This window comes from Gouania willdenowi, unplaced genomic scaffold (assembly GCF_900634775.1).
Source record: "Gouania willdenowi unplaced genomic scaffold, fGouWil2.1 scaffold_14_arrow_ctg1, whole genome shotgun sequence".
Classification (NCBI taxonomy): Eukaryota; Metazoa; Chordata; class Actinopteri; order Blenniiformes; family Gobiesocidae; genus Gouania; species Gouania willdenowi.
Window position 1 is genome coordinate 579,801 of NW_021144899.1, and position 26,001 is coordinate 605,801.

Here is a 26,001-nt window from a genome sequence, read left to right on the forward strand (position 1 = left end):
CCTGAGGTCAAAAGCTGAATAGGTTTCATTTCGGGGCCGTCCAGAAGTGAAATAAAATTAAAATAAACATTTTGAAATGACCAAATGACTCCAAAATAACAGATACACACACTTGGGGTATTTGGAACCCATCGACCGAGATATTTGCTCCACACACACACACACACACACACACACACACACAATCTTTAAAAAACAAAGACCTCGTCACCATCTTTAACAGTCGTAGTTTGTAATTTAACAGGAATGAAGTCAGTGAGAAGGAATAAAACTAAAGAATAAATTAAACTAAAGGCATTTTTATTGACACAACAAGTAACAACAGTTATTCAAGGTCCAGACCTTCTTCCAACGTGATCCAAAGGTAGGACATGTTCCTGAGAGCGTGTGATTCTCCATCAGCTCTTTCAGCTTTTCTTCACACCATCAGCACCAGGTGTTGGACTTGATGATAAGTTGGACCATTGATGACCCAGATTCACTAACACTGAGCCACTAGTAGTCTGCAAGATGGAAACGCCCCTAAGTGTCGTATTTTGGCTTCAAGAACGTTGAGTGAGAAACGTTACAGTGCACGCCCACTACTATAGACGCCATATTTAAATGAGCGTTTTTCCATAGGACAGGAAGTGCTGAGTGCAGGAACACATCAAACGCTTCTCTCTATCCTCAACACTGAGAAAGCTCTTAAACTGTTGGATGATCACATCATCAAGATTGAGTCCAGAGCGGGGTAGCGAGGTGCTGCCGGAGGTGCAGGCCTGCAGACAGAGAGTCAACCATGCGACTGGACGATCTCTTCATGCTCTCAGCGGCTCTGATGGCTCTGTCCAATGAGGGCGTGGCCTCAGTGTGACCTCAAAACCCCAACCGTGACCCGCTGTGAGGGGAGGGGTAGAACCTGAGAGGAACACAACACAGTCTGTTATTGGTTTAGATCAGTGGTTCTCAAACCCTTTGTCCCACGTCAACATTTAACTTAGAAAACTATTTAAAAACATCTATAGATCAAAATGATTGATAACACACATTTTAAACAATCTCACTTTGTAAAGAAGTGAAATAAACAGTATTTAGTGGATCATGACCACATTTTCATATTTAGAATTTCTGGCAAACCCAAAGACATTTTTTTCTGGAATAAGTTTCTGATCATGTTTAAGCTCATATATATATCTATATTTTAGTTGAACTAGATTTATATTTCACAAAGTGAAAGTATAGAAATACAGTTGTTTAAGATTTGAGAAACACCGCTTTAGAAAATAGATTTGTGTTTCACAGCCATTTATTCAGAGCATCACATGCAGCCTGAGACGTTTGGAGTAAAGTAGAAACATCACGGGAAAGTCACTGCACACTCTATTTATTTATTTATTTATTAATCTTCTGAGCGTCTCATTGTGTGCAGGGTGGGGAACATCCAGATCATCGGCCACTATTATTTTAATCTAAATGTGAGGGAGGGACTTGTAAACAAACCTTTTTCTACAGCAACAGTAAACAAAATACTCCAAAAACACACAAAATTAAAATGAAACAAATAAATAAATACACAAAATGACTCATTACAAATAAAAAACAAACATAAATACAGAGGAACTCCAAAAAAGATAGAAAATTACAGAAAAATATACAAAAGATCAACAACAATTTACAAAATTGTTCCAAAAACAAACTCAACAACTACAAAAATAACAAAACGCAGCGATCCACAAAACTGATCGTATCTGATCTGAGGGTCACATGATCTACAGTCATTAGAATAACAACCAATCAGATAGTGTGTTTTTGTTTCTTTGCATATTTGGAGTCATTTTTTTAATGGTTTGTGTGTCTGTTGTGTTTGTGAAGTCATAACATCATTCTGTGTATTTCTGGATTAATTATTTGTTGTTTTGTTGGGGTTTTGTTACATTTTTTGTTCCTTTGTGTATTTTTCTAATCCATTTCTGTGTTTTTCATATTATTTTGAGTCTTTTTGTTGTTTTGTGTGTTTGTGGAGTTATTTTGTATATTGTGTGTGTGTGTGTGTACTTACAGTTTTTGAGGTGGACACCCTGGCAGAAACTGGCGTAGAAAAAGAGCACGGTTGTGTTGGCTCTTCACTGGTCTGACCCGATGAGGGGCGGAGTCTCTGCAACAGTCTGCCAATCATAAAGCAGGTTAGGAGCTCCATTCAGTGAGTGCTCAGTCAGAAGAAAGTGTGTGTGTGTGTGTGTGTGTGTGTGAATATCTTTTGAACAATTTCAGCCCATTTTTGCTTATTTTTATCATTTTTCTGTAACTTCACCAAACTCACCATATTTTAACCTATTTTCATCACTTTTTCTTTCCATATTTTTGCTCCTTTTAATTTATATTTGCTACATTACTCCCATTTCTGACACTTCTACATCACATTTTAATGTCTTTTCTACACATTTTTTCCACTTTCCAGACATGTTCAGCACTTATAAACCCTTTCTACCACTTTTACACCTAATGTTTATATGTTGACCCATTATTGTCACTTTTAACCTCTTTTCACCAGATTTCATGATGATTTTTGCCATGTTCATCATAACCAGTGTCTCTCCTGGTTTCCTTTCCCTGATGTGAATGTGAGGAAGCTGTTTAGTTGATATAAATCAGAGACGTTTCTCTCACTGAGAACTCTGAACTGGTTGAATAAAGAAGGTTCTCACGGTGCTGTGGCGTCCGGCTGCTCCTCTCCACTGCTGCTGAGGTCTGAGTGGATCTGGACATCAGAGCAGGAGGCTGAACATTGGATCTCATCCCTGGAATCAGACACAAGTGCACATAACTTACAGTAGGGGCCCAAGAAGAGGGTTAGTACCCAGGGCCCAAAGTGTGGTGCTACGGCCCAGATGTAGCGTAGGAACGGGTGATAAATGAGGGTCGTTAAAGGGGAAATGACTGTTCTTACTGCTGCTGATGCTGCTGCATGTGACTGCTGCATGTGACGAGCAGTAGAGGCTGCGGCTCCTCCCACTTTTCTCCTGCTGAGCCGTGCTGGCGTTTGTGGGCGGGTGAAAAACAGACGGAGGATTCCTCGAGCTTTCCTCAGCAGAGATGGACTCAATGGAATCACAGCGGAACAATCGGACACTGGAGGACAAAACCATGACTCAGCAATCACAGGAAGTCCAAAACAACACTATATCCACATTAAAACACTGCTTTTATTTTGAAGGGGACTTATTTATTTATGACTAATTCCTCCATAGATTTTAATAAGAAAATAAACAGGTTTTTTAATAAGAGAGGGGGAAAATATTGATTCATGTATATATCACAATTTTATTTTGTGTAAAGATAATAAATATCAATATATTTATTTATTTTTTTCTAACCCTACATGCAGTGTCGTTTATGTTCCCGTGGTCTGTAAAAAAATGTCTCAGTGAGTTTCAATAATCGTTATTATTGAACTGTATAGAAGTGGATTAAGGCCAACTTTGATGAAGAGAATAATTATTTAAACTTTATTAGCAAACCTTTGACTTTTATCACCATGTTGTATTTTGAGTTCGTTTTTGAAATTTCAAATTGAATTTCATCTTTTCAACTTTAATTTCGTCTTTTCAACTTTAATGTTGATTTGCCCAAAATTATTTTCATTATCAAATTTGGCCCTAATCTGCTTCCGTAGAATCACAATAAATATTTATCGAATTGGTACCAAAGGATGGTGATAATATCAAATCCCTAATTTCTTTACTTATTTCTTCTTTTGATTTTGTATTTTTTTGTTTTATTTATTTCAATGTAAGGATTGTGGACAAAAGGATGTAGTCAGCTTTAGATTGAAAGCAGTCCTTTCAAAGTAAAAGAGAATATCTCTCCATGTTTTCATCACGTAATAATAATAAAATACATGTATGTTGCTGGTCTCACCTCTCTGTCGCCATCTGGTGGACAGGAGAAGGGGGGGAGGGGGCTGCTCTCTGATCTAATGAAGCCAGTGTCCAGTTCTGGAGAGATGATCCCGTCCTGAGGGCGGAGCCAACACATGTTACAGTCACATTTAGACTTCCAATGGATAAGAAATGTTGAGAAATTACTATAAAATATACAAAATAACAATAAAAATAGACAAAATGATGTGAAAATACACACAATTATTTCAAAAACACACAAAAAATTACTATAAATATACAAAATAGACAACAAAATTAAACAAAATGACAGAAAAATACACATTTTTCAAAAAACCCAAAAAATTATTATAAACATACAAAATAACAACAAAAATAGACAAAATGACAGAAATATAAACACAAATATTCCAAAAACACACAAAATAAAAAACAGAAATTTACAATTTGATTCTAAAGAACCAACAAAAAAGACACAATTGACTCCAAAAACACATAAAACTAGAACAATAAACACAAAATGACAAGAAAGACAAACAAAACAACAAAAAAATACATAAAACTATTCCAAAAACACATAAAGTCACAACAATAATACACAAAGCGACAACAAAAACGCAGAAACCCTTTGTTGTTTCCTGTTAATGCTCTGATTGCTCATTATTCTAAATACTGACATGAATGTTGATTCTGTGACCCCCCCCCAATTTATCTGGTGATATATTGATAAATGTTGGGGAGGATGGTACCTGTGGGGGGGTTCGTGGAGTGGACGAGCACAGGGGCTGAACAGGGAAGGAGGGGGGCGGAGTCTCATAGAGCTGCTCCTGATACTTCTTCAGCTTCCTCATGAGATACACAGAGTAGTAGATCTGTGCCTTCAGCGTCCTGAGAACCACCAGGAAACAAACGAGAAGCATGTTAAAACAGGAAACAAATGGGAAGCAGGTTAGAACCACCAGGAAACAAACAGGAGGCAGGTTAAAACCACCAGGAAACAAACAGGAAACAGGTTAAAACCACCAGGAAACAAACGGGAAACAGGTTAAAACCACCAGGAAACAAACGGGAAACAGGTTAAAACCACCAAGAAACAAACAGGAGGCAGGTTAAAACCACCAGGAAACAAACAGGAAACAGGTTAAAACCACCAGGAAACAAACAGGAAACAGGTTAAAACCACCAGGAAACAAACAGGAAACAGGTTAAAACCACCAGGACGGCACAGCGTTCATATTTTAAAGGTCACTTTTTACCGTGTGGGGTCAAGACAACCCAGGTCTGCTCTGTGCTGCTTCTTCAGGCAGCGTAGCTCCTTATTCGTCAGGAGGAAACTTTTTACCAACGAGTCCAAAGTTTCACTGAGGTGACACAAACCCTGTTGATGACATCATCACAAACGGCCATCGTAAACAAACTGCCACTAACTACGTTAAGTCACAATCATCAAACATTAATAACTTTAGAGGCTTTTAACTCCTAATAAACAATCAATTATAATTACATGACAACAGATTCCCTTTGGAAAAAAATGAGTTGTTTAAAGTTTATAACTTGTATATACTGTATGAATTATTGTTTTATCAACGTTAATGGTGCAGATGTAGTGACACGTGAGGAAAAAAGTCCCAGGAAATCACATTGAACCACATTTTAATGTTTCATTGCTTCACCAAAGAATCCCCCTCCCACCATGTATTTTGTGTAATGTGGAAAATATTCATCGTTTTCTGGAGTTAATACAGCAAAAACACAACAATAATAATGCTAAATCACATGAGGACCACAGTAAGGTGGTTGTTTTTGGGCCTCTACTGTGCAGGAAGCGTGCGCGCTCCCTTCCCCAGTATACGGTCTCTATACTCAGCCATTCTACAGCGTCCGCGCTCAGGCTAAGCCGAGAAGTGCTGGGTGATACCAGATAGGTGGCGTACGTACCCCCTCCCTCTGATGAGCTAGATCAGCTGTGCTAACTGTGATAAGGAGTGTTGTCTCAGTGCAACTATAATGAATGGCTCTCATATCTGCACATCTTGTGGGGCTTCTTTACAGCCAGAGGATGTCCACGACCTATGCCCCACATGCCTTATTCCTGAGCACCTGTGGGAGGTGCTGTCAGGCAAACCCTGCATGAACTGCAGCTACTTGCCTCGGGCAGTAATTGTTGCCAGGTTGACAGGGGTGGAAGGCCCAGTAGCTGAAGAAGACCTCCCCACATCAGGCCAGCCACCTCCAGCCCGTCTCTAAGCGGCGGGTAGAGGCTACGGCAGCTGCCCTCTCCAGGAAGAAAGCAAAGTCTGACCACAGTGGGATGCTAGGCTAATGCTTATGTTAGCCCAATGCTAATGCTAGCTTAACTAGACTAATGCTAGGTTATTGCTACGTTAATGCTATTTCTAGGTTAATGCTAATGCTACATTAATGCTAATTAATTTCTGGTATTACTTTGATGACATTAAAGCTATCGTCCCAGAGCCACAAACTGCCAGCTCGTCACTTCTGTGTGTTGCCTGAGATCTGGGCAAAGTACACAACAAAATATGTAAAACAGCTGAATTAGAAGTTGTAAATAGAATGTAACAGGAAGTAAATAAATGAGTTTTTAGTTTGTAATATGTTGTTGAGAATCTTTAGGTACAATGGACAGTCACTGTCACTGACTTAAAACATTTATTTTTTAGCAGATGTTCTAATGCTGTATTTTTGTGTGTAATGTATTTTGTCCATGTTTGTCATGTAATTGATTATACCTGTATCCGATCTGTTAAACTATAAAATATGTTTAATCGTCTTAGTATTTACTATATATCGTACCGTATATTTATTTATCATCATGATTTAATGTCAATTTAATGAATATAAATCTAGTAGGAGCTTTAAAATGTGTGTGTATAATATATCATTTATGCCTTTTGGGTTTGTCAAATCATTTTGAAAATATTTATAGGTTTAATTGAAATAACAAAACTTTTAGGTTGCGTGGAAGGTGTTGCGGTAATGAGAAAAATAAGTCTAAATCAAGTGTTCATTTAAATATTTATGTCATGTCAGAGTTTCAAGTAACTGTGCAGGACTGTCAGAAATCAAACTTAAAAAATTTTAATGAGATTTTTTTGGACTTGTTTTGGAAAATATGTTCTAAAAGATGCTAAATTGTCAGTAAATATTTTAAAATGAATGCCCACAAACACTTAAGACCTTGTCAATAATGACTAATAAAGAAATGTGTTTGTTCTTGTCTTTTTAAAATTTCATGTTGTAACTCAATGAAACGAGGATTTCATGAGAATCACCCTGGTAAGTTACGAATGTAACTATGGTTCTATGAATCCCAAATGACCACCAGACCTCTTTGTCACTCAGAATCCTTGTGTGCGCGCAAGAACATTCTGTAGGAAAGATATAAGCTTCCTTTGGGTCATCCAGGGGTCACAGATGACATTGTTGATATACATACTCACAATGTGCATGCACAAAGGGGAATATTCAGTGCTTAAAGCACCGCCTCTGACGGTCATTCGAGATTCATAGAACCATAGTTACATTCATAACTCTTCGTTTTACTTTAGTGGAAGTTTTTTTAAAGATTCCAGCGTTGTAGCTTTAATTCTCACTGTTCAGGTAGGTAAAATATGTATAGAGTAAAGAACCAAAATAAGAGTTAAAGTGTTACCTCTGTTTGCTTTTCAAGACTCAGTTTTCTACTCTTCAGTAGATCGCCAAAGGTCTGCATCTGAAAGAGAAAAGTCTGAGCACCTCTCCAGGGTCCTAAAGGACATTCATCTCAGTGAGTTCTGATGGAGGCCTTACCTGCTGGAGTAACATCTTGGCCTGTTGGGAGAGAACGATGCCCAGCTGTGGTCCAAGCTCTTGTCCTAGTTGTGGTCCCAGCTGTTGTCCTCGTTGTGGTCCCAGCTGTTGTTCCAGCTGTGGACCCAGCTGTTGTCCTAGTTGTGGTCCCAGCTGTGTTTCAAGCTGTTGTTCCAGCTGTGGTCTTAGCTCTGGTTCAAGCGGTGGTTCAAGCAGTGGGTCCAGCTGTGGATCAGGACTATCAGATTCTGGACGTGTAGGAAGGCTTCCTGTTGGGAGAAATTGAGGATCAGGACACCAGAAGGAAACACGTGAATGTGTTTCAAAGAACGCTATCAACACGTCTAATAACAACACAAAGTAAAGGAGAATGACCTGGAGGAAAACACGCATCCATCTGAGCTCCCTGAGCCTGAGGAAAATCCAGCTGGATGGGACTGGAGGCGCTTTGAGTGGCTGCTGATTGGACGCAGTGAGCAGCCGTCAGATCGTCCCAGCACAGCTTCACCTGAGGGGGACACACACACACACACACACTGAATTTCAGTCCAGGAGCAACGTACGGCCTAGTTTGATCTGAAGTTAAACTAAGAAAACCTCACAACTTTTTAAGGAACAAACATGTTGTTACATTCATCCAAACCATAGAAAAACTACAACAAAATACACAACTATTACAAAATCACACAAAATAACTATGAACATAACAAATTAACTACCTTGGCTGTCAGACGCAGTTGGTCGATGGTGTTCTCTGCTTCTGCATGCTCAATCAGCAGTTCCATGTAGTTCTCCTGTAGGAAGAGAAGAAGAACAGATGAAAAAGAGAACACTGGATGCCTCTATACTGGCTAACTATAGACCAATCAGAACCTTCCATTCATGGCCAAGATCATTGAGAAGGTGGTCTTCAACCAACTGAGTCAATTCTTAACATTCACAACAAAATATTTGATAAATTTCAGTCAGGTTTTGGTTCTCATCACATCACAGAAACTGCTCTGATCAAAGTGATCAATGACATAAGGTTGAACACTGAATCAGGAAAAGTATCGGTTCTCATTCTATTGGATCTAAGTGCTGCATTTGACTCTGTAGATCATACATTTTTGTTGCACACATTGTAAACATGGGTTGGACTAAATGTTAAAGTAATGGAATGGTTTAAGTTCTACTTGGAGGATCAAAGTTATTTTGTAAATATTGTAAACTCTGAATCTGACAGATTACCAATGTCCTGTGGGGTTCCTCAGGGCTCTGTTCTTGGACACCTTCTGTTTAGCCTTTATATGCTTCCTTTAGGACAAATTTTACACAACTGTAAGGTTGATTATCAGAGCTACGCAGATGACACACAACTATATCTATCACTGAACCCAGATGACTATGGTCCCATTGAGGTGTTGTGTGACTACTTAGAAAAAGTAAACTGCTGGATGAGTGAAAACTTCCTTCAACTAAACCATGACAAGATGGAGGTGATTGTCTTTGGTAACAAAGAAAAGAGGACTGCTGTCAGCAAGTATCTGAGTCTGGATCTTTAAAAGATAAAGACCTGATTGACTCAAATCCAACATTCAGCAGTCAGATCAAATCTATCACAAAAACATCTTCTACCACCTAAAGAACATCTCCAGAGTGAAAGGTTTAATGACTCAGAAAGATCAGGAGAAACTGGTCCATGCTTTTATCTCCAGCAGACTGGACTATTGTAATGGTCTTCATCAAACATCTACAGCTGGTTCAGAACGCTGCAGCTCAGGTCTGAACCAGAACAAAGAAGTCAGAACACATGAATCCAGTTTTAAAGTCTTTACACTGGCTCCCAGTCAGCCTCAGAGGAGACTGTAAAGTTCTGCTGCTGGTTATAAATGTGTGAATGGGTTTGGTCCAGAAGATATCAGTGAGATGTTAGTCAGGTATGAACCCAGCAGGTCTCTGAGATCTATAGACACAGGTCAGATAGTTGAGCCCAGAGCTCTCAGATCTATGGACACAGGTCAGATAGTGGAGACCAGAGCTCACAGTAACCATGGTGATGCTGTGTTTAGTTGTTTTGCTGCAAAGAAATGAAACAAACTGCAGCAGAGCTAAAGTCAGCATCACATGTGAACATTTTTAAATCAAAGTTAAAATAACTTTTTTTCTCTACTGCGTATGATTGAGAGAGAGATTTATGGTCATGTTGATGACGTAATGTGTTTGTTGATGATTTTAAATAATTTTACTGATGATTTTAATGTTCTTATTGATTTTTAGGCTGTTGAATGTTTTCTGTTGCACTTTTTGATCATGTAAAGCACATTGAGTTGCCTGGTGTATGAAATGTTCTGTACAAATTCATTTGCATTGAGATGATGTAAATGAGAAAGACTGATACCTGTAGCTGATCAACGAGAGTGATGGCCTGCTGAGGACTACTGAAGTCTGAAGAGGAGGATCCATCTGCTGTATGGTCCAGGACTTCCCTCACCAAGTCAGCAGGAGATGTAAAGGGTAACGGGGCCTGGGGGCTCACGGAATCCTCCCTGAGGGGGCGTCGGCTCTTTGGAGGCTTGTACTGGCCTTTGGGGAATTTAACCCTGGGCTCCACCTTAGAGTAGTCAGGTGTTGGAAAGCTCAGAGGTGCTTTCCTTTGGGTCTTTGGAGGCTTGTACTGGCCTTTGGGGCATTGAACCCTGGACTTTACCTCAGAGTAGTCAGGTATGTTAAAGATTGGATGGGCTTTGCTTTGCATCTTTGGAGGCTTGTACTGGCCTTTGGGGAATTGAACCCTGGACTCTACCTTAGAGTAGTCAGGTGTGTTAAAGATTGGATGGGCTTTGCTTTGCATCTTTGGAGGCTTGTACTGGCCTTTGGGAAATTGAACCCTGGACTTTACCTTAGAGTAGTCAGGTGTGTTAAAGCTCAGAGGTGCTTTCTTGGAAACTTTGTGATGAGGAGTCCTGAGCTCAGCTGTGGGGGTCTCTAGGGTGGGCTCTGCCAGCTGCTCCATGCTTGGGTTCTCCATGTTTCGCTTTATATCAGGATCTGATGCAAAAGGAAAGAGGAGATGAAGTGATAAAGAAAATGAGTTGTAGGATACCATGTTTGTGGCTGATACCACAACACCCCTCTAACTACAGGAACAATATATCCCCTGTTTGTGTTTACCCCTCCTTGCTAACACGAGAACAAAAGGCACAGGAATTTAGGACCTGGAGAGCACATGCTTTTTCCCTCCTGTTTATCAAAGGACAAAGGCAAAAACACACTTTGCTTTCTCCAACAATTAACAATGAAACATTCTAAAAGTGAACACAAATTTCTGATAAAAGTTTGAAATGTATTTTTCCATACTGCCACTAACTATCTTTATTCACAGGAAATCAAGGAAACCCTTTTAAGTAATAATTTTTACAAAGTGTTCTTAATGAATATCTCTCATTAATATTGGATAAAGGATTTCATGTTTGGTGTCAGAATAACCGGGAAAATATGATCTCTGCTTTCATCTTGTTTTAAGATATAATCTAACTGTGTTCTGAATTATTTACATATTTCTCTTTCCAAAAATCTTCCATTCAAACTCATAAGAACACACCCACTGACAAACCACAACCCATGACTCATCCAAAGCAAATCTAATTGGCTCCCGAAAACACGTCGACCAATAGAAACGTTTTAATTCAAATCCTTGGATTTTGGGGCTGGCGCTAAGATGCTCATCGCAACACTCTCTTTTTATTTTCTTTAAAACTTTACAGTGTTTTTATTTCATTAGACTTGAAATAAGCTTGTGCATCCAGAGAAGAAAAAGCTCCTGTTCCAACGACTGAGCTGAACCAAAAACCAGACTTCAAGAACCAAGCCTGCACAAGCTCAACACAAGAACCACATCATAGAACAAAAACCTGCACGAGCTGAGCCTGAAAGCTGCTGAAGTTGAAGAAGTCCACGCAAAGTCAGTTTGGACCCATGGTGAAGATAACACAAACCAGAACCAGGGAAAACTGTGCTGATTCTGAACAAGGACTAATGCCTGTGAGCCCAACCACTGAAGCTGACCAGGCCCAGGAATGGACCCTGCGGACACCCATTGGTCCAGAACTGTGTCTTGTGGCATCAGACTTTTCTTCCACAACCAGTATGTCACAGAGAAGGACCACTACGGACTCATCCAAACTTTGAGGTACCCTCTGGATCAAAATTCCAATTGGGCCTAATGTAACTACAGCCACATTGTTCTATCTCCACCCTGATCTTATCATAGCTCACGCGCACACGCACCCCTTCAAGCAGGAATAGGGTCAATTATAATTGTAATTCATTATTTTAATCATTGGGTAACTATAATTATAATTGTAATTTAAAAAATGTATTGCAGTCATAATCGTAATTAAACTGTAATTGAGTTCAGATGACAGACTTAGTAATTGTAATTGCCTTGAAAATTTCATAGAAAATTGTCAATTATAATTTAACACAAAACTGGGGAACCATGTTACAGTTCTATGTACAGTTCTACACATATGTAGTAAATTATTATTAAAATATGTTTCATATCAAGCTTTCACACATTTTACCATTTAAAAAAATAGAAATCTACAGACACAAAAAAGGCTCAAACACCCACACCATAAATATTAATACCTATATTTTCATTGATTAGGAAGCCTAACAAGGTAACCAATAGATAGGAATTAAATTAGATTATATATATTTGTTTTAGTTTAGCATTAGTGATGCTAACAGAAAGCTAACATGAGGAATATTAACTATTATTAGGTTATTTATTTCAGGCTCAGTAATTGTGATTAATTGTAATTGAACTTTAGCCACTATACCACCGTGTGCACAAAACTGTATCAAAATGATCCAATTCAGACTAAATGTTAAATTTTGTCGTTCCAAATATCTTTACAGTATCAGCTCATTCACACATTTATTAAATATGTCAATAAATTTACAATATAATAATCACTGGATTGTGTAAAATCAGTGAATTAGTCATAAAAGTTGACATTATTAGAAACTCACTTTGGTCTCAAACGTTGCTCACTGATGACATCTGCTGGTCAATGTCTATCGAATGTTCTTTCTGATGGTGCACGTATAGAAGGTGTGGGTTCGAATCTGCTTTAATCTTAGCCTGAGTTGCCATGACAACCTGTCAACATTTAGATTTTTGGAACTGCCTTTTATTGACTAAATATGAGCTGGAAAAGCATTTCATTGTCCAATGATATTTTTCTAGTTTGTTTATCTGAAGTCTATCTTCAGTTATTTTAAATACTAATTTTGTGAAGGTGTACAAACATGACAACACAGTATAATGTACATTATAGTCTATTTTTTTTTCCTTTTTGAAAGCTGCATTTGGAATTAGATGGAGTTTATTGAACCAAACCAAATTAATTCAACAATAATCTGAGCCATTATTTTAAAAAAATTAATTTAGAAATTCCATGGAGCCTAGACAATAATAATAATAATAATTAAATGAATCAATAAGAAAAGGGATAATGCATGACAAAAATTGTATATTTTAATTTAAGAATGCAACTGAAAATCATGTTAAAGTACTATTACAGGCCAGCATGGATAAACCTGCTGGGATTGACAATATTCAGACTAAATAGTTAAAGTTAGTAGCTGCTTTAACTGCTTTACCTGTTTCTCATATAATTATTTAAGTTGAACAAAATGTGTTTTTCCTACACAATGGAAGTCAGCTAAGATTATTCCTCTAATTAAAAACAAGGAATTCTTCTCAGGAAAAAAAACAGTAGACCTATTAGTTTGTTACTGTGTTGAGTACAATCATGGAAAAAGTGGCATATGATCAAATAAAATAATACTTTTTACGAAATGGACTACATTCAAATTATCAACATGCACATAAATGGAGTCACACGACGACATCAGCACTCACTCAGATCACAGATGACTGGCTACAGGAAAGATAGTCAATTAGATCAGTGTTTCTCAAAAGGGGGTCCGTGTACCCCGAGGGGTAGGCGATGGCACCACAGGGGGTACTAGAGATAAAGTGAGAGGAAAATTAACAAATAAAAGCATTTTTAAATGTGGTTAAATAATATTTATTTTTAGTTAAAAAAGATAATCATACTAAATATTACCAGCAACTCACAAAATGACAACAAAAACACACAAATAAAAGAACAATATACTGAATAATAAAAAGAATAAACAACAAAATACACAAAATGACACAATTATTTTTATTAGAACATGAACTGAAAATATAAAGGTCAGTGTTGGTCCCACAGTCGGAGGAAAATGACCATAAATGAATTAAAAAAAAAGAAAAACTTATTGAAATAAATCTATTAAATACTGTTTATTTCACTTATTTAGAAAGTTAGATTCTTTAAAATGTGTTATTTATTCATTCCATCATTATGACCTATTGATGTTCATACAGATGTAGTAGTCAGACATGAGGGACTTGGATTCAAAAGTTAGAGAAAGAGGAACTAGAGCTAAAATAAGTTATTAAACTATAATATTTTGTTAAATAAATATAGCTGTTACAGATTTGAATCATCTATTCAATATTTAGGATATTAAATTTTTTTTAAAATGAATTGAATACAATGGGGGTAAAAATGCAATTTAGCTTTTAAAATGTACATTTACACAAAGATAGTTTACTGAAACCTTACCGAGTTATAACTGCTGTTGTGTTCAAAGTAACACTAATTATTAGAGACTCATTAATTAATCTAAATTAATCTCATTACAATATTTGACACGAGAAGCAACATTTTCCCAATTTAAATATATGTTGGTATACAGTATATGACTTAATTAATGAAAACAATAAGTGATCTTAAACAACTAAATAGTGTTTATGATTTCCATCACTGAGTGCTAACATAATGTGTAATATGAATAAAGAATATTATGATTGTATTGTTCACAAAGCACTAACTTACATTTTTCTAAGATATATTCACCATTTTCTAGATATTTAGTCAACTTTCTAAAACAAATGTAGTTTTTGTATTAAAATAAAAAAACATCACTTAATCCAGAACATTCCAGAGAAGTATAAACTGAACAGTGTAAAATATTTAGAATATCTGTGGATATCATGAAATAAACAGAGCAACTGATGAAGATGATGAATTTAGTTTGAAATAGTTTTTCTACATAGCAGTTGATAAGCTGGGTCTGTAGCAGTGCTTCTAGCCCCGCCCACATCCTCTACCACAGAGAGTGGTCGACTGTCCACTACAATCATTTATCCACTGACTTTATTCATTTTTATTCTGAACCCACAACACCAACGCCCTGTACAAGAAGGGCCAAAGTGGCCTCCACCTTCTGAGGAGACTGAGATCCTTTGGAGTGAGCAGGCCTCTGCTCACGACTTTTTATGACTCTGTGGTAGCCTCTGCTATCCACTACGCTGCCGTGTGCTGGGCCACAGGCAGCACAGAGTGGGACAAGAACAGACTGAACAAGCTGGTCAGGAGGGCCAGCTCCGTCCTGGGCTGCCCCCTGGACTCTGTGGAGGAGGTGAGGGACAGGAGGGTAATAGCCAAGCTCACCTCCATCATGGACAGCACTTCCCACCCACTGCACGGGACTGTGGAGGAGCTGAGCAGCTCTTTCAGTGGCAGACTGACATCCACGAAGCACAAAGCAGATCTTCAAGTCTGGTCTCTGCACGATTAAGTCTTTGAGCACCAAAAGCAGGAAATCACTGAGACAAAATGGGAAAACAAAGCTTTAGAAACAGAAAATGAGAATCAACTGGTTTTTACATTTTTATTAATCTGGTCTTGACCCTTATGAACAAAAATTACTTGAATTTAAATCTTAATTTTTTTTAATATACGGCTGTTTTCAAAATCATGTACTAACGTACTACTCATACTAAGTCTGACGTCAAAATAAGTATGTAGTGTGTTCACATTAGATAGTATGGAAAGATTGAGTACGCAAGAAATACCTGGATGTATACTATATTTTGGCCTTTTTGTAAGTATGCACAATGGGCATACTACTCATACTCAACCATCCCATGATGCATTGAGAGCACAATGTAAAATTGTCCTGGGACCAGCTTCAAGTCTTCAGTCAACATCCCCCTATCAAAATAAAAGCATCTCTTCTCGTCTTTCATTCATTTTTAACCATTTGTAAATAGGGCTCTTGTTTTGAAGTTTTGTCAGTAGCGCAATAGCGGGTCTCTGAAAATCCCTGAATTGTCTACTATAAACAATACTTATAGTTTATAAACAATACTTATAGTTTATAGTAGACAATATCTGTCTTGCACTTCCTTTAAGTGTGAGATCTCATCCTACCTCTCTTGTGTGCGCTCATGCACTTCGTCCACAATGAGGTGTGTGACACCTTTGAGGTTGGCATCTCCCTCCAGCCTCCTCAGCAGCACGCCTGTGGTGCAGTACAGCAGTCTAGTAGCTGACGTCTAGTAGAAAGTGACAGAGGGAGACAGACTTCATTAGAGTTCAGAGAACACTAGGTGTGGCTGAATGTGTGAGCTGTATCAGTATCTGTACCATGACGCTCTCCAGGCGGATCTGGTAGCCCACAGAGTTTCCCAGGGACTCTGCCCACGGAGATGGCAGAGATGAGTCTTGGCTGGGTGCAGATAATGTTGGCCACCTGCCCAGCAGGCCCTCTTAGGGAGGCTTCCAGGATGAACTGAGGAATCTGAGTTGTTTTTCCACAACTACAGAAAAAAGCAGAAAACAGCCACAAAAGTTAAAATCATCATCATGTTTTGTTTTGGGTTTTTTTTAAACAAGATCTTTAGTATTTAATGTGGTAAAACCAGGGTTCTCGCAGCACTGTTAAGCACAGGGGCCCCCAACGTGTGAGAAAAAAACTGTCAAATTTACGGTAAAATACCGGCAGATGTGGTAAACAGGAATGTACCCTGAAAAAAATGGGGAATCCGTCAAAAACAAAACGGTATACTGGTTTTGCAACCCGAAGTTTTACAGTAGAGAACATGTTTTTTTACTGAAATCATGGTAGAAAAAAACAAATATTGTAGTTTATTATACTGTAATTTGCTGTAAAAAATACAACTTTCCACAGTTTTTTTTTTTTTTTAGTTAGTTGCTGTTAAAACAACAGTTATAATATAATAATTTTTACTGTAATTTGTTGTTAATTTAACAGTAATAAGACAGACCCTATTATGGTAAATAACTGTAAAAATAACAGAAATATGGTAAACCTTAAAGAAACCTTTGACAGTAAAAAAAAACAGTGAAATTGTATAACAAATTACAATATTTTATTTTGACCAGATACATTTTACGGTAAATTCCTGGCAACCACAGCTGCCGGTATTTTACCGTTAAAAATACAGTATAATACATGAGGAACATAAATGCTTTACCGTACATTTTACATTAGCAACCACTAAATCTAGAACAATCTAAAGATTCTCATATATAACCAAGGTAGTGAATATTACTAATAAACAATAAGAAAATTGACATTTCATCTATAAAACAGACTGAACAGATCATGTGTTGTGTTTCTATACTCACAAAGCAGTATCGATGTTGAGATTACAGCATGTGTCCATATTTATATGGCTGGTAATCCATGAAGGAATGAATAAACATAAAACAAATAGTCACTTGCCCCTGACCGATCAAGAGTAATGAGTCACTGGGTCCTGCCTTGGTTAAGGAAAGCACTCAAACGTGTAGTGAAGTTTCTAATGCACATGATGTTGAAGATAGAAGCTCTGCTGGAGAACTGAGATGTCCATCAGGAGTTCACTATAGACTGGCAGGATCCCCTCTGATGAAAAACAGACAATGTTTCAAAAGTTTGATCAGTGCTTGAGCAAAATGTACAGTAATGAACAAAACCTGTTGTCAAAAACAGGTCCAATGATAAATTATATAAGTAGTAAGTTTGCATTTCTTAAATTTATTTATGTAAAAATGATACATACACAACACAGCCCTAATTACAATCATTATTTGTGTTACAGTGTATTTAAGTTTCTCATTGATTTATCATAGAACTTGAAGTTAATGACTCAATGTGACGGTGATCAGACTTATCATTTTATAGTGTCAGTTTCCTTCACTGTATGAAACTCTTCACCTGGACAATGAACCTGACCGAGACTGATTAAGATTTGCGTTTTCTGTCCATCTTTAGCTAAACTGAACAATACCCTTGCTTACCTCTTATTGAATCTTTAAGTGCAGACTTAATTGAAGATGGTGAGAGCCTCGTACAGACAGGGTGTGATGTTTAGGGAAACCGAAGAATTCATACAGGCGCCATCATTTCTGCCAGAAGACTCACAGCAACGTTGGCAATGAAGCTTTCATAGTGGACTGGTTAGATCCCTTCTGCATTCAGAGAGAAAACAACAAAAAGGGTATACACCATAAATAATAACTATGACAAAAATAAGACAAGAAATTAAAAAAAAAAATAATAATAAGTGCAAAACAAGTTTCCCAATATTGACACTGTGCAGGTTTGTGCTGCTTTCCATACGAGTGATGACCGATACATCGGCCGGCTGATATTATTGGCCGATGTGGGCTGGTGCGTTCGCCGATCCGCATTATATACAAAGAGCAGAAATATTTTTTACTTGATCTTGTTCTACATCACCTGTTTTTAATATTTGTTAAATATTTTTACTTGTCAAATAGGCATCATATTTAGAATGGCCAAGGTCCAAAACCTTGGACAAATGTTTTTTTTTTTTTTTGTTTTAGTTATGTGACCTTTGGTTGGCTAGTAACAGAAAAAGGAGTTTTTCGGTGGCCATTTTTTTGAGTTGTCCAATATGGCAACCCCCATTGAGAATTGGCTACGACAGATATAGGTGTGCCAAATTTTATGCTTGTTGACGAATTTGAACGATCCCTCCTTAAAATTCCCCAGACCAGACTATTCCTCCACCACTGTCTGACAATGATTGCCTATGTATATCTAATATTTTCTATGTTAACGTAACACAACAGAACAGCAAATGTGAAAAAGAAAAAAGGTCCAAATAGCATCTGGATTTGTCTTTTTTTTGTAAAGTAATAAGTGCCGAGTCACCAGAGAAAGCCTTGTTGTGAGGGTTATCATGTTTTCTTTTGGGTGGCTGTTGTAGTTTGTGGTACTGGTGGGTTTAAAGCGGTACTTTTTCAGTGTGTATCTTCAGTCATCAAATGAAATGCTTATTTTTTATGTTACTGACACGTTATTCACTCGTTTCATTTTTGTATGCGTGACTTTATAAATCTAAATGTATAACCCCTACTACTAAGGTGCTAAATGAAGACATTTCAGAATAAAAGAAGCTGCCGGTGTCAAAAAAAAAAAAAAAAAAAAAAATATATATTATTTTTTACTTGTTGTCGTTTTACCTCACCTTTGTTCATTTCAATAAACGTTTGTTCTTTAAAATTGAGACTCGTACCATTTGTATCATCATTGTGTAATTTTCATGATGTAAATCCCTATTCCATACTAGGGATAGACCGATATGGGTTTTTAGGGCCGATGTCGATACAGATTTTTTTTCCCATCAGCCTTAGCTGATGACCGATACGGACTGCTGATTTTCTTGAGCCGATACTACTTTTGCTCCCTCAATTTACAACATAAAAATTACACAATGATGATAACAAATGGTACGAGCCTCAATTTTAAAAGAACAAACGTTTATTGAAATTAACAAAGGTGAGGTAGAACGACAACAAGTAAAAAAAAATTTAACAAATAATAAAAACAGATGATGTAGAACAAGAAGTAAAAATAATTTCTGCTCTGTAAATAATGCGGATCGGCGAACGCAGCAGCCCACATCGGCCAATATCGATACACGTAAAAAACGCAAAAATCGGCCGATGTATCGGTCTATCACTAATCCATACCCCCCTACAACACTGACAGAACATTCAGAACCAAGCCAGCTGACCTCCACACCATCCAACCTCTTCAGCCTGAGTGTACAACCATTAGTCAGCATATCTGCTGACATGGTCAACTGCTGTCATCACCATCCAAGTAGTCAAAATGATAAAATACTGTACATACCAAATATTTCCAGCCAAGGTTTTATTCCATCTTCAGCATGTTTTTCCGGCTGTTGTCTTGACACAGTTTCACCTGTCACTCTCTTCTGATGCTGTTCACAAAAACAAAACAGTAATATTGTAAAGAGAGAGGAAAATTAATCTGAAAATTTGCCTTAAACGTACCATACTTAGTACATGTCTGCTAGCAGTCAGCTTCATTACACCTAAATAAACGTGGTTCATTCCTATGCAGTTTACAATGAAGCTCGTAGTTCCTTAATGACTGAACTAATTTACCACATAAATTACAGGTCAACATGTCTTCAGGTACTTTGGTGATTCATCCCTAACAAATTAACCACATCAAACACAGAAATTAATCACGGGGAATGCTTTCCTCACCACAGTAATGCTAACTTAATAAACATATCTATCATAGCTGTGCTGGTGGGTTTTTATAACAGATATAACTTGAAGTCACATGTACTCACCTCACGAGTTAATTTAAAGCTGCCAGGATGTCTAAAAAGTCCAAAGATGCTGTGGTCCAAGCAGCTAAAATGGCGCTGGTACGAATTCAAAACTGCGTCCGTGAGCGAGGTCACCAGGTGTCCAGGTAAAAAGAGCGGTTTGTACACGTCTCAGCAACGAGCCACGCTATTGGTCTTTGTCAGATGACGTGTTATTTTTCTTCTTCTTCTTCGTTTTGTTTTTTGGCGAGTGGCACCTAGTGTTTCAGGTGCACTACCGCTACCTACTGAATTGGAGTGTACCTTAAACTGAGAGGACCCTTTTAACTTTTAATTAAAACACTTAAGGTGGTCTGATAATATAGCGTAAGACATAACAGAACATAAAGTTGTTTTTAAAAAACAATTAAAAAACGCTTATATGAATAAATTTTATTCAGCAACCTTAAACTTTATTTTAAACATATTTTTTTGCTGTTAACCTTTTTTATGAAAAGGTTAACAATGATAAACTGCAGACCTAACTATTAATGTGCATATCAGTATCTGAATTTAAAAAAAAAAAAAATTAAAAAAAGATAAAACTTTATTGTCTTTTGCTGCTGATGTTTGCCTTTTTTAATAGTATTTAATGGTTGTATTTTTACAATAGACCCTATTCACCAAAAAATGAAATCTTTTTTTAAGAAAATTTGACACAGGATATATATTATTTAGGATTTTGAAATGTGTTTCTTTAACTTTAGGTAAAATAAGCCCACTAGTATATTTAGAATAGGCTTTTTTTAAGGTAGTGGGGTTCCTCAGGTTAGGGCTCTGCTGTAACCCCCTGCAATACCCATGGAATATTTTACATTTTAGAATGTAACTAAACAACTTATTGTTACTTTTTTTTTTCCCAACAAATTATATTCTCCAATTAAAAGATTTGGTAACATAGGTAATGATTTGTTGTATATTAGATAGTTGTGTATCAACTGGACTAATGATAAAGGAATTGATTTACTTATTTTGTTAAATTCTCTTTGAGAGCAATTTAAATCATATTTTCCTATGAAATCTGCATAACTCAAAAACGAACCATTATCATCCATCAAGTCGGTCACAAAAACTATGTCATGTTCAAACCAATTATTGATAAAAACTGATTTCCTGCTAATAGTAATTACTCTGTTGTTCCATATAGTCAAATTGTGAGGGGAAAAGTTGTGGGAAAATACCATCTTACGAAAAAATAAGAGCTTGTTTATGGAAATCGGACAACTTTGTAGGAATTCTGTTCACGTCAAAGTCACACTTCAAAACAAAATCCAAGCCTCCTATTTGCTTAAATAAAGATCTTGGAATGTGAAACCACATAGAGTTTGGTTGGGAAGACAAGATTTGATCCAGTTCAGTCTGAAGGTGCCAATCATAGACTAAAATCTGGGGCTTTAATACACCACTATCATACTCCTTAACAAGTTGTGACCTTCTAATGTAGTGTGTTTTATTCCTCCATAAGAACTGATAAATAACAGAGTTAGCTTTATTAATGTTTCATGAGGAAATATATAATGAATGACAGGGAAAAATCAATTTGGAAATACCTTCTGCTTTAGATAGAGTGATTCTACCAAAGATAGTTAGGTCTCTGGTTAGCCAATGGCTTAATGATCTCTTCACATCTACTATACGATTTGTAATGTTAGTGTCTTCCCTTTTTACTATATTTTTAGAAATCAACAATCCTAAATACTTGACTTCCATCTCAACTCTAATTGAGGAAATAGAGGAATCAGAGCAAGTGTGGATAGGGAGTAATTCACATTTTTTGATATTAAGAGACAATCCTGAAGCTTTAGAGATAATGAAATAATACTAAGCGTTTTATCCACTACTGATTTATTCTTTAAAAAGAAACAGGTGTCATCTGCAAATTGGCTTATCTTAAACTCTTTGTTAAAAATTGTAATTCCCTGTATATCACTGGAGTTATTGATCAGAACTGATAATAACTGTGTTGCTAGGATGAACAGTTTTGGGGAGATGGGGGAACCCTGTCGAATTCAACGTAACACCTCGAATCTAGGAGTCACACCAGGATTCAGAGGGACTGAACTAGTGATGTCAGTATATAGCATCTCTACAATGTTACAGAACTGTTCTCCAAAGCCCAAGAAGTGAAGTGTTTTCAGTAAAAAGGGATGTTCAACAGTGTCAAATGTCTTGAAAAAGTCTATAAATAACACCAGACTGTCTGTTCAATATAATCTCTATAATCTAACATATCAAGAATCAGCCTTGTATGGTTATGAATATTTCTGCCTTTTACAAAGGCTGATTGGCATTCATCAACTATATTGTTTAAACCCATATCTAATCTCTTAGAGTACACGTGCTAACAATTTATAGTCATTACATAAAAGAGTAATCGGCCTCCAATTGTCAAGTGATAATTTATCCTTATTGGGCTTTGGGATTAAGGTGATTATTCCATGTTTCATAGTAGAAGACAGGTGTCCAGTTGAAATACATTCTTGAAAGGCCTTAAAGAGCATTTCTCTGATATCGTTCCAGAAAAAGGAATAAAATTCCACAGTTTAAACCATCAATACCTGGTGACTTTCCTTTTGGCATTTGCTTCATTGCTATATCTAACTCTTCAATTGTAAGATCATCCTCCATATGCTGCATAAAGTCTGCGTCAATTGTTTTTCTTTTCTCCCTAATTTCCTCAAAAAACTATTTGCAATCATCCCCAGCAAATTTGGATCCATACAGATCACTATAAAATGTTCTTATTTCCTCATTTACCTGTTGTTGATTATCAATACTAATCTTGTTAACAAGTAGCTTATGAATTTTCTTTTTTATTTGTCTTTGCTTTTCCAGACTAAAGAAATGAGATGAATTTTTTCCACCTTCTTCAATCAAACGAGCTCTAGAGCAAACAAATGCTGCTTTGGCTTTATCCAAGTATAGATGATCAAGTTGGTTATGCAAGTCATTTAATATAACTTGTTCATCTAAAGATAACTCCAGTTTATGACATAGTTTATTGATATCATTTATAATGTTCTGTTGTTTTTGTTTTTTAGCTTTAGAAATGTATTTACTTCTGCTAATGGCTGTTTCTCTAATTTGGAATTTAAACCACTCCCATTTACTTAAAGGTGTCATTTCTAATTTAATATTTTTCTTTACCAAATTTTTAGTTTCACTCCAAAATTCCTCACTTTCAAGAAGGCTACTATTAAATTTCCATAAAGGGTTAGGTATATATTGAAGCCCATCAGGCTGGAGACATATTGTAATTGCACAGTGATCTGTCAGGGGTGAAGCTGTTATCTCACATTTATGCACATTATTAATTAGGTTTGTAGAAATTAACCAAAAATCTATCCTTGAATGTTGACCGTTGTTAGCAGAATTAATACAAGTATATTGCAAAGTATTGGAGTTTCTCATTCTCCAAATGTCAATTAGGTTTTCCTTGGAAATAAAATCAACAATGATTTCCTCATAATTATGATATTGTCCCTTTGGAGGAAGCCGGTCCATCCAGAGGTCAGGAGCCAGGTTATAGTCCTCCCCAACGATGACTTTGTCAGTGGTGTAAGTCAGTTTCCATTCCTCCAACAACTTACTTTTTTGTTCTGAGCTTTTTTGTTATAGCCATACACACATAAAAGAATTTAATTTTCGTCGTTAAATTCCACGGCTGAATTCCTCCGTTGAATGAGTCTCTTGTAAGAAAATTAAATTGCACTTCTGCTCTTTACAAAAAGAAAAATTGTCTTACGTTTCACAGTATTCCTGAACCCCCTGGCATTTAACGACATAAAAGATAACATTCACAATATAGAATAAATGTGCAAGGAACGTGATGTGCAGGGGTGAGATACACATATATCCATAATACAAATCAATAATAACGTTTTTGCAACAACCTTAAACATTTCCAAACCTTTAAAAAGTCAGTGCAAACAGTCAGAGTACCTGTACTGGAGCAATGAAAGCCCCACAAAGATAATCATTTAGGGTCCACACGCTGGTGTCAATCAGAGCATACCCTTCCTTTAGGAATGTTCGTTTCCCTTTCTTCCTGGCCTCCACAACCAGGGGCCACAGCTTGGAGCGAGCCTCCCGTTCCTCTTTTTGAACAATCCTCTCTTGAAACGAATGTGCATCTCGCTGCACACTCCGTGCCTCTCTGGACTTTTTCCACACTTCATCCCACACCATTTTCAACCCAAACTGGATGATAATTGCCTAAGCGTGCTCGTGAAGTAGCGGGTGTTTCTCTTCCCCAGGCGGTGCACAACATCCACAGTGTCTCTCAGACGATCCAAACCATTGGAACAAATTCTGGTGAGAATCATGATGACAGCCTCTCTCGTGTCTTCCCCTTCCTTCTCCTGGAGACCGGTCAGCCGGAGATTCCACCTCCTTTTGTACCGAGCCTGTTCCTTACTTGCATTATTACGCTTGACATTTTTCATATGAAGCTCTTCAACTTTTTTCTGAGCTGAACAATTTCTTTTCTGTTCTCACTGCAGCCACCTGCATTCGCTTCAATACGTCTGTCAAGCACAGTCAGTTGATCATCCACTTTCCCAGTCAGCACCTGAATTGCGTGGAGAAGAGTAGCGTTCAAATTTTCCCTCTTCCTTTTTGTCGCCGCTTGCCTTCAACTTCTGGGTTTTAGGGCTTTTGATTGGAGTATGGGCCAGGTTTATCCTGCCTGCTTTAGAGGTTTCATCTACTCAATGTCTTCCACCTCACCGTCCGACACGGATAGAACAGCAACAGGTTGAACACACACACTGTAGTCGTGGTCTGACCATTTCGGTACGCTCAATATATGACTAAAAAGTCAAAGGCTTTGAAAATGTTCCTTTTTGGTAGGCTTTGGGTTTTTGCACCACAAAGTTCACAATTCCAGGAATACACATGTATTATTGTGGAGCCTGCAAATAAAGTGTCCTCTCACTCCGCCATCTTGGATCCTCTCCATGATGGTGTGATGTGTTTGCATTGGTTTTGTTCTTTGTTTGTAAGGAAAGGACGTTTTGGGACTTAACACATTCTGCATTTTGTGTTTAACTGTGAGTTTCAATGTTCATGTAATATATTAATAAGGGTCGTTTGCTATGGTTAAAGATAAGTTGGTGTCAGTCTGACATTGTTGGGCTGCAGTTTGACTATTGGTGGAACATACATTTGAACATAAAGTCCTTCAGTGGAACCAGTTATCTGCTTCTGCTTCTGCTAGTTGTTAATGTAAAACACTAGTTTTAAAATGGTGTGACTTCAGGACCAGTGACCACCTTCTTAAAACTACACTCAATTATATTTAATTTAAAGATGGATTATTCTGAACCTGAACATTCAGCTAAGATTATTCCTCTAATTAAAAACCACAAGGAATCTTCTCAGAAAAAACAGTAGACCTATTAGTTTGTTACTGTGTTGAGTACAATCATGGAAAAAGTGGCATATGATCAAATAAAATAATACTTTTTACGAAATGGACTACATTCAAATTATCAACATGCACATAAAACTACAATCAAATATATTTAATTTAAAGATGGATTATTCTGAACCTGAAACATTTCCCTTCTTTTAATTCAACAAAAATAAATTAAAAAAATAGATTTTTACTAACTATTAGGTTTGTAGGGGGACAATATTTAATCAATATTTTTGTGTATTTCTGCAATATTTCAGTGATTACAATGCTTTCAATGTGTTCAATGGTTACTTGATGCACATGATTTAATGATGGCAGTGTGTAATGCCTGCAATATTTAT

General features: G+C 37.1%; 1 protein-coding gene and 1 long non-coding RNA gene across 6 annotated transcripts in view; both read right to left on the bottom strand.

Annotated features, from left to right (window-relative positions):
- LOC114458605 (uncharacterized) overlaps positions 1–16,421 on the bottom strand; it is a 259,265-nt gene extending 242,844 nt beyond the window's left edge. The window contains exons 1-10 of one of the 5 annotated variants that reach the window (XM_028441021.1): positions 16,229–16,421; positions 16,013–16,137; positions 15,251–15,405; positions 10,072–10,721; positions 8,411–8,485; positions 8,067–8,199; positions 7,692–7,960; positions 7,555–7,614; positions 5,138–5,259; positions 4,631–4,769 (exon numbers count right to left, since the gene is read on the bottom strand). In XM_028441021.1, coding sequence (XP_028296822.1) covers positions 4,631–4,769; positions 5,138–5,259; positions 7,555–7,614; positions 7,692–7,960; positions 8,067–8,199; positions 8,411–8,485; positions 10,072–10,721; positions 15,251–15,405; positions 16,013–16,137; positions 16,229–16,231 — 1,731 coding nt within the window. In that variant the 5' untranslated portion in view covers positions 16,232–16,421. Of the gene's footprint in view, positions 1–4,630; positions 4,770–5,137; positions 5,260–7,554; positions 7,615–7,691; positions 7,961–8,066; positions 8,200–8,410; positions 8,486–10,071; positions 10,722–12,710; positions 12,761–13,605; positions 13,712–15,250; positions 15,406–16,012; positions 16,138–16,228 lie in introns of those variants that run through there. The other 4 variants (XM_028441020.1, XM_028441022.1, XM_028441025.1 and 1 more) reach the window with 4 other exon arrangements.
- Positions 16,422–16,988: 567 nt separating this feature from the next.
- LOC114458627 (uncharacterized) lies at positions 16,989–20,350 on the bottom strand. The gene is made up of 4 exons (XR_003673083.1): positions 20,224–20,350; positions 19,752–19,842; positions 17,888–18,058; positions 16,989–17,492 (listed from the first exon to the last, which is right to left on the bottom strand). It is a non-coding gene; the product is annotated as an uncharacterized LOC114458627 (long non-coding RNA).
- Positions 20,351–26,001: the final 5,651 nt, after the last annotated feature.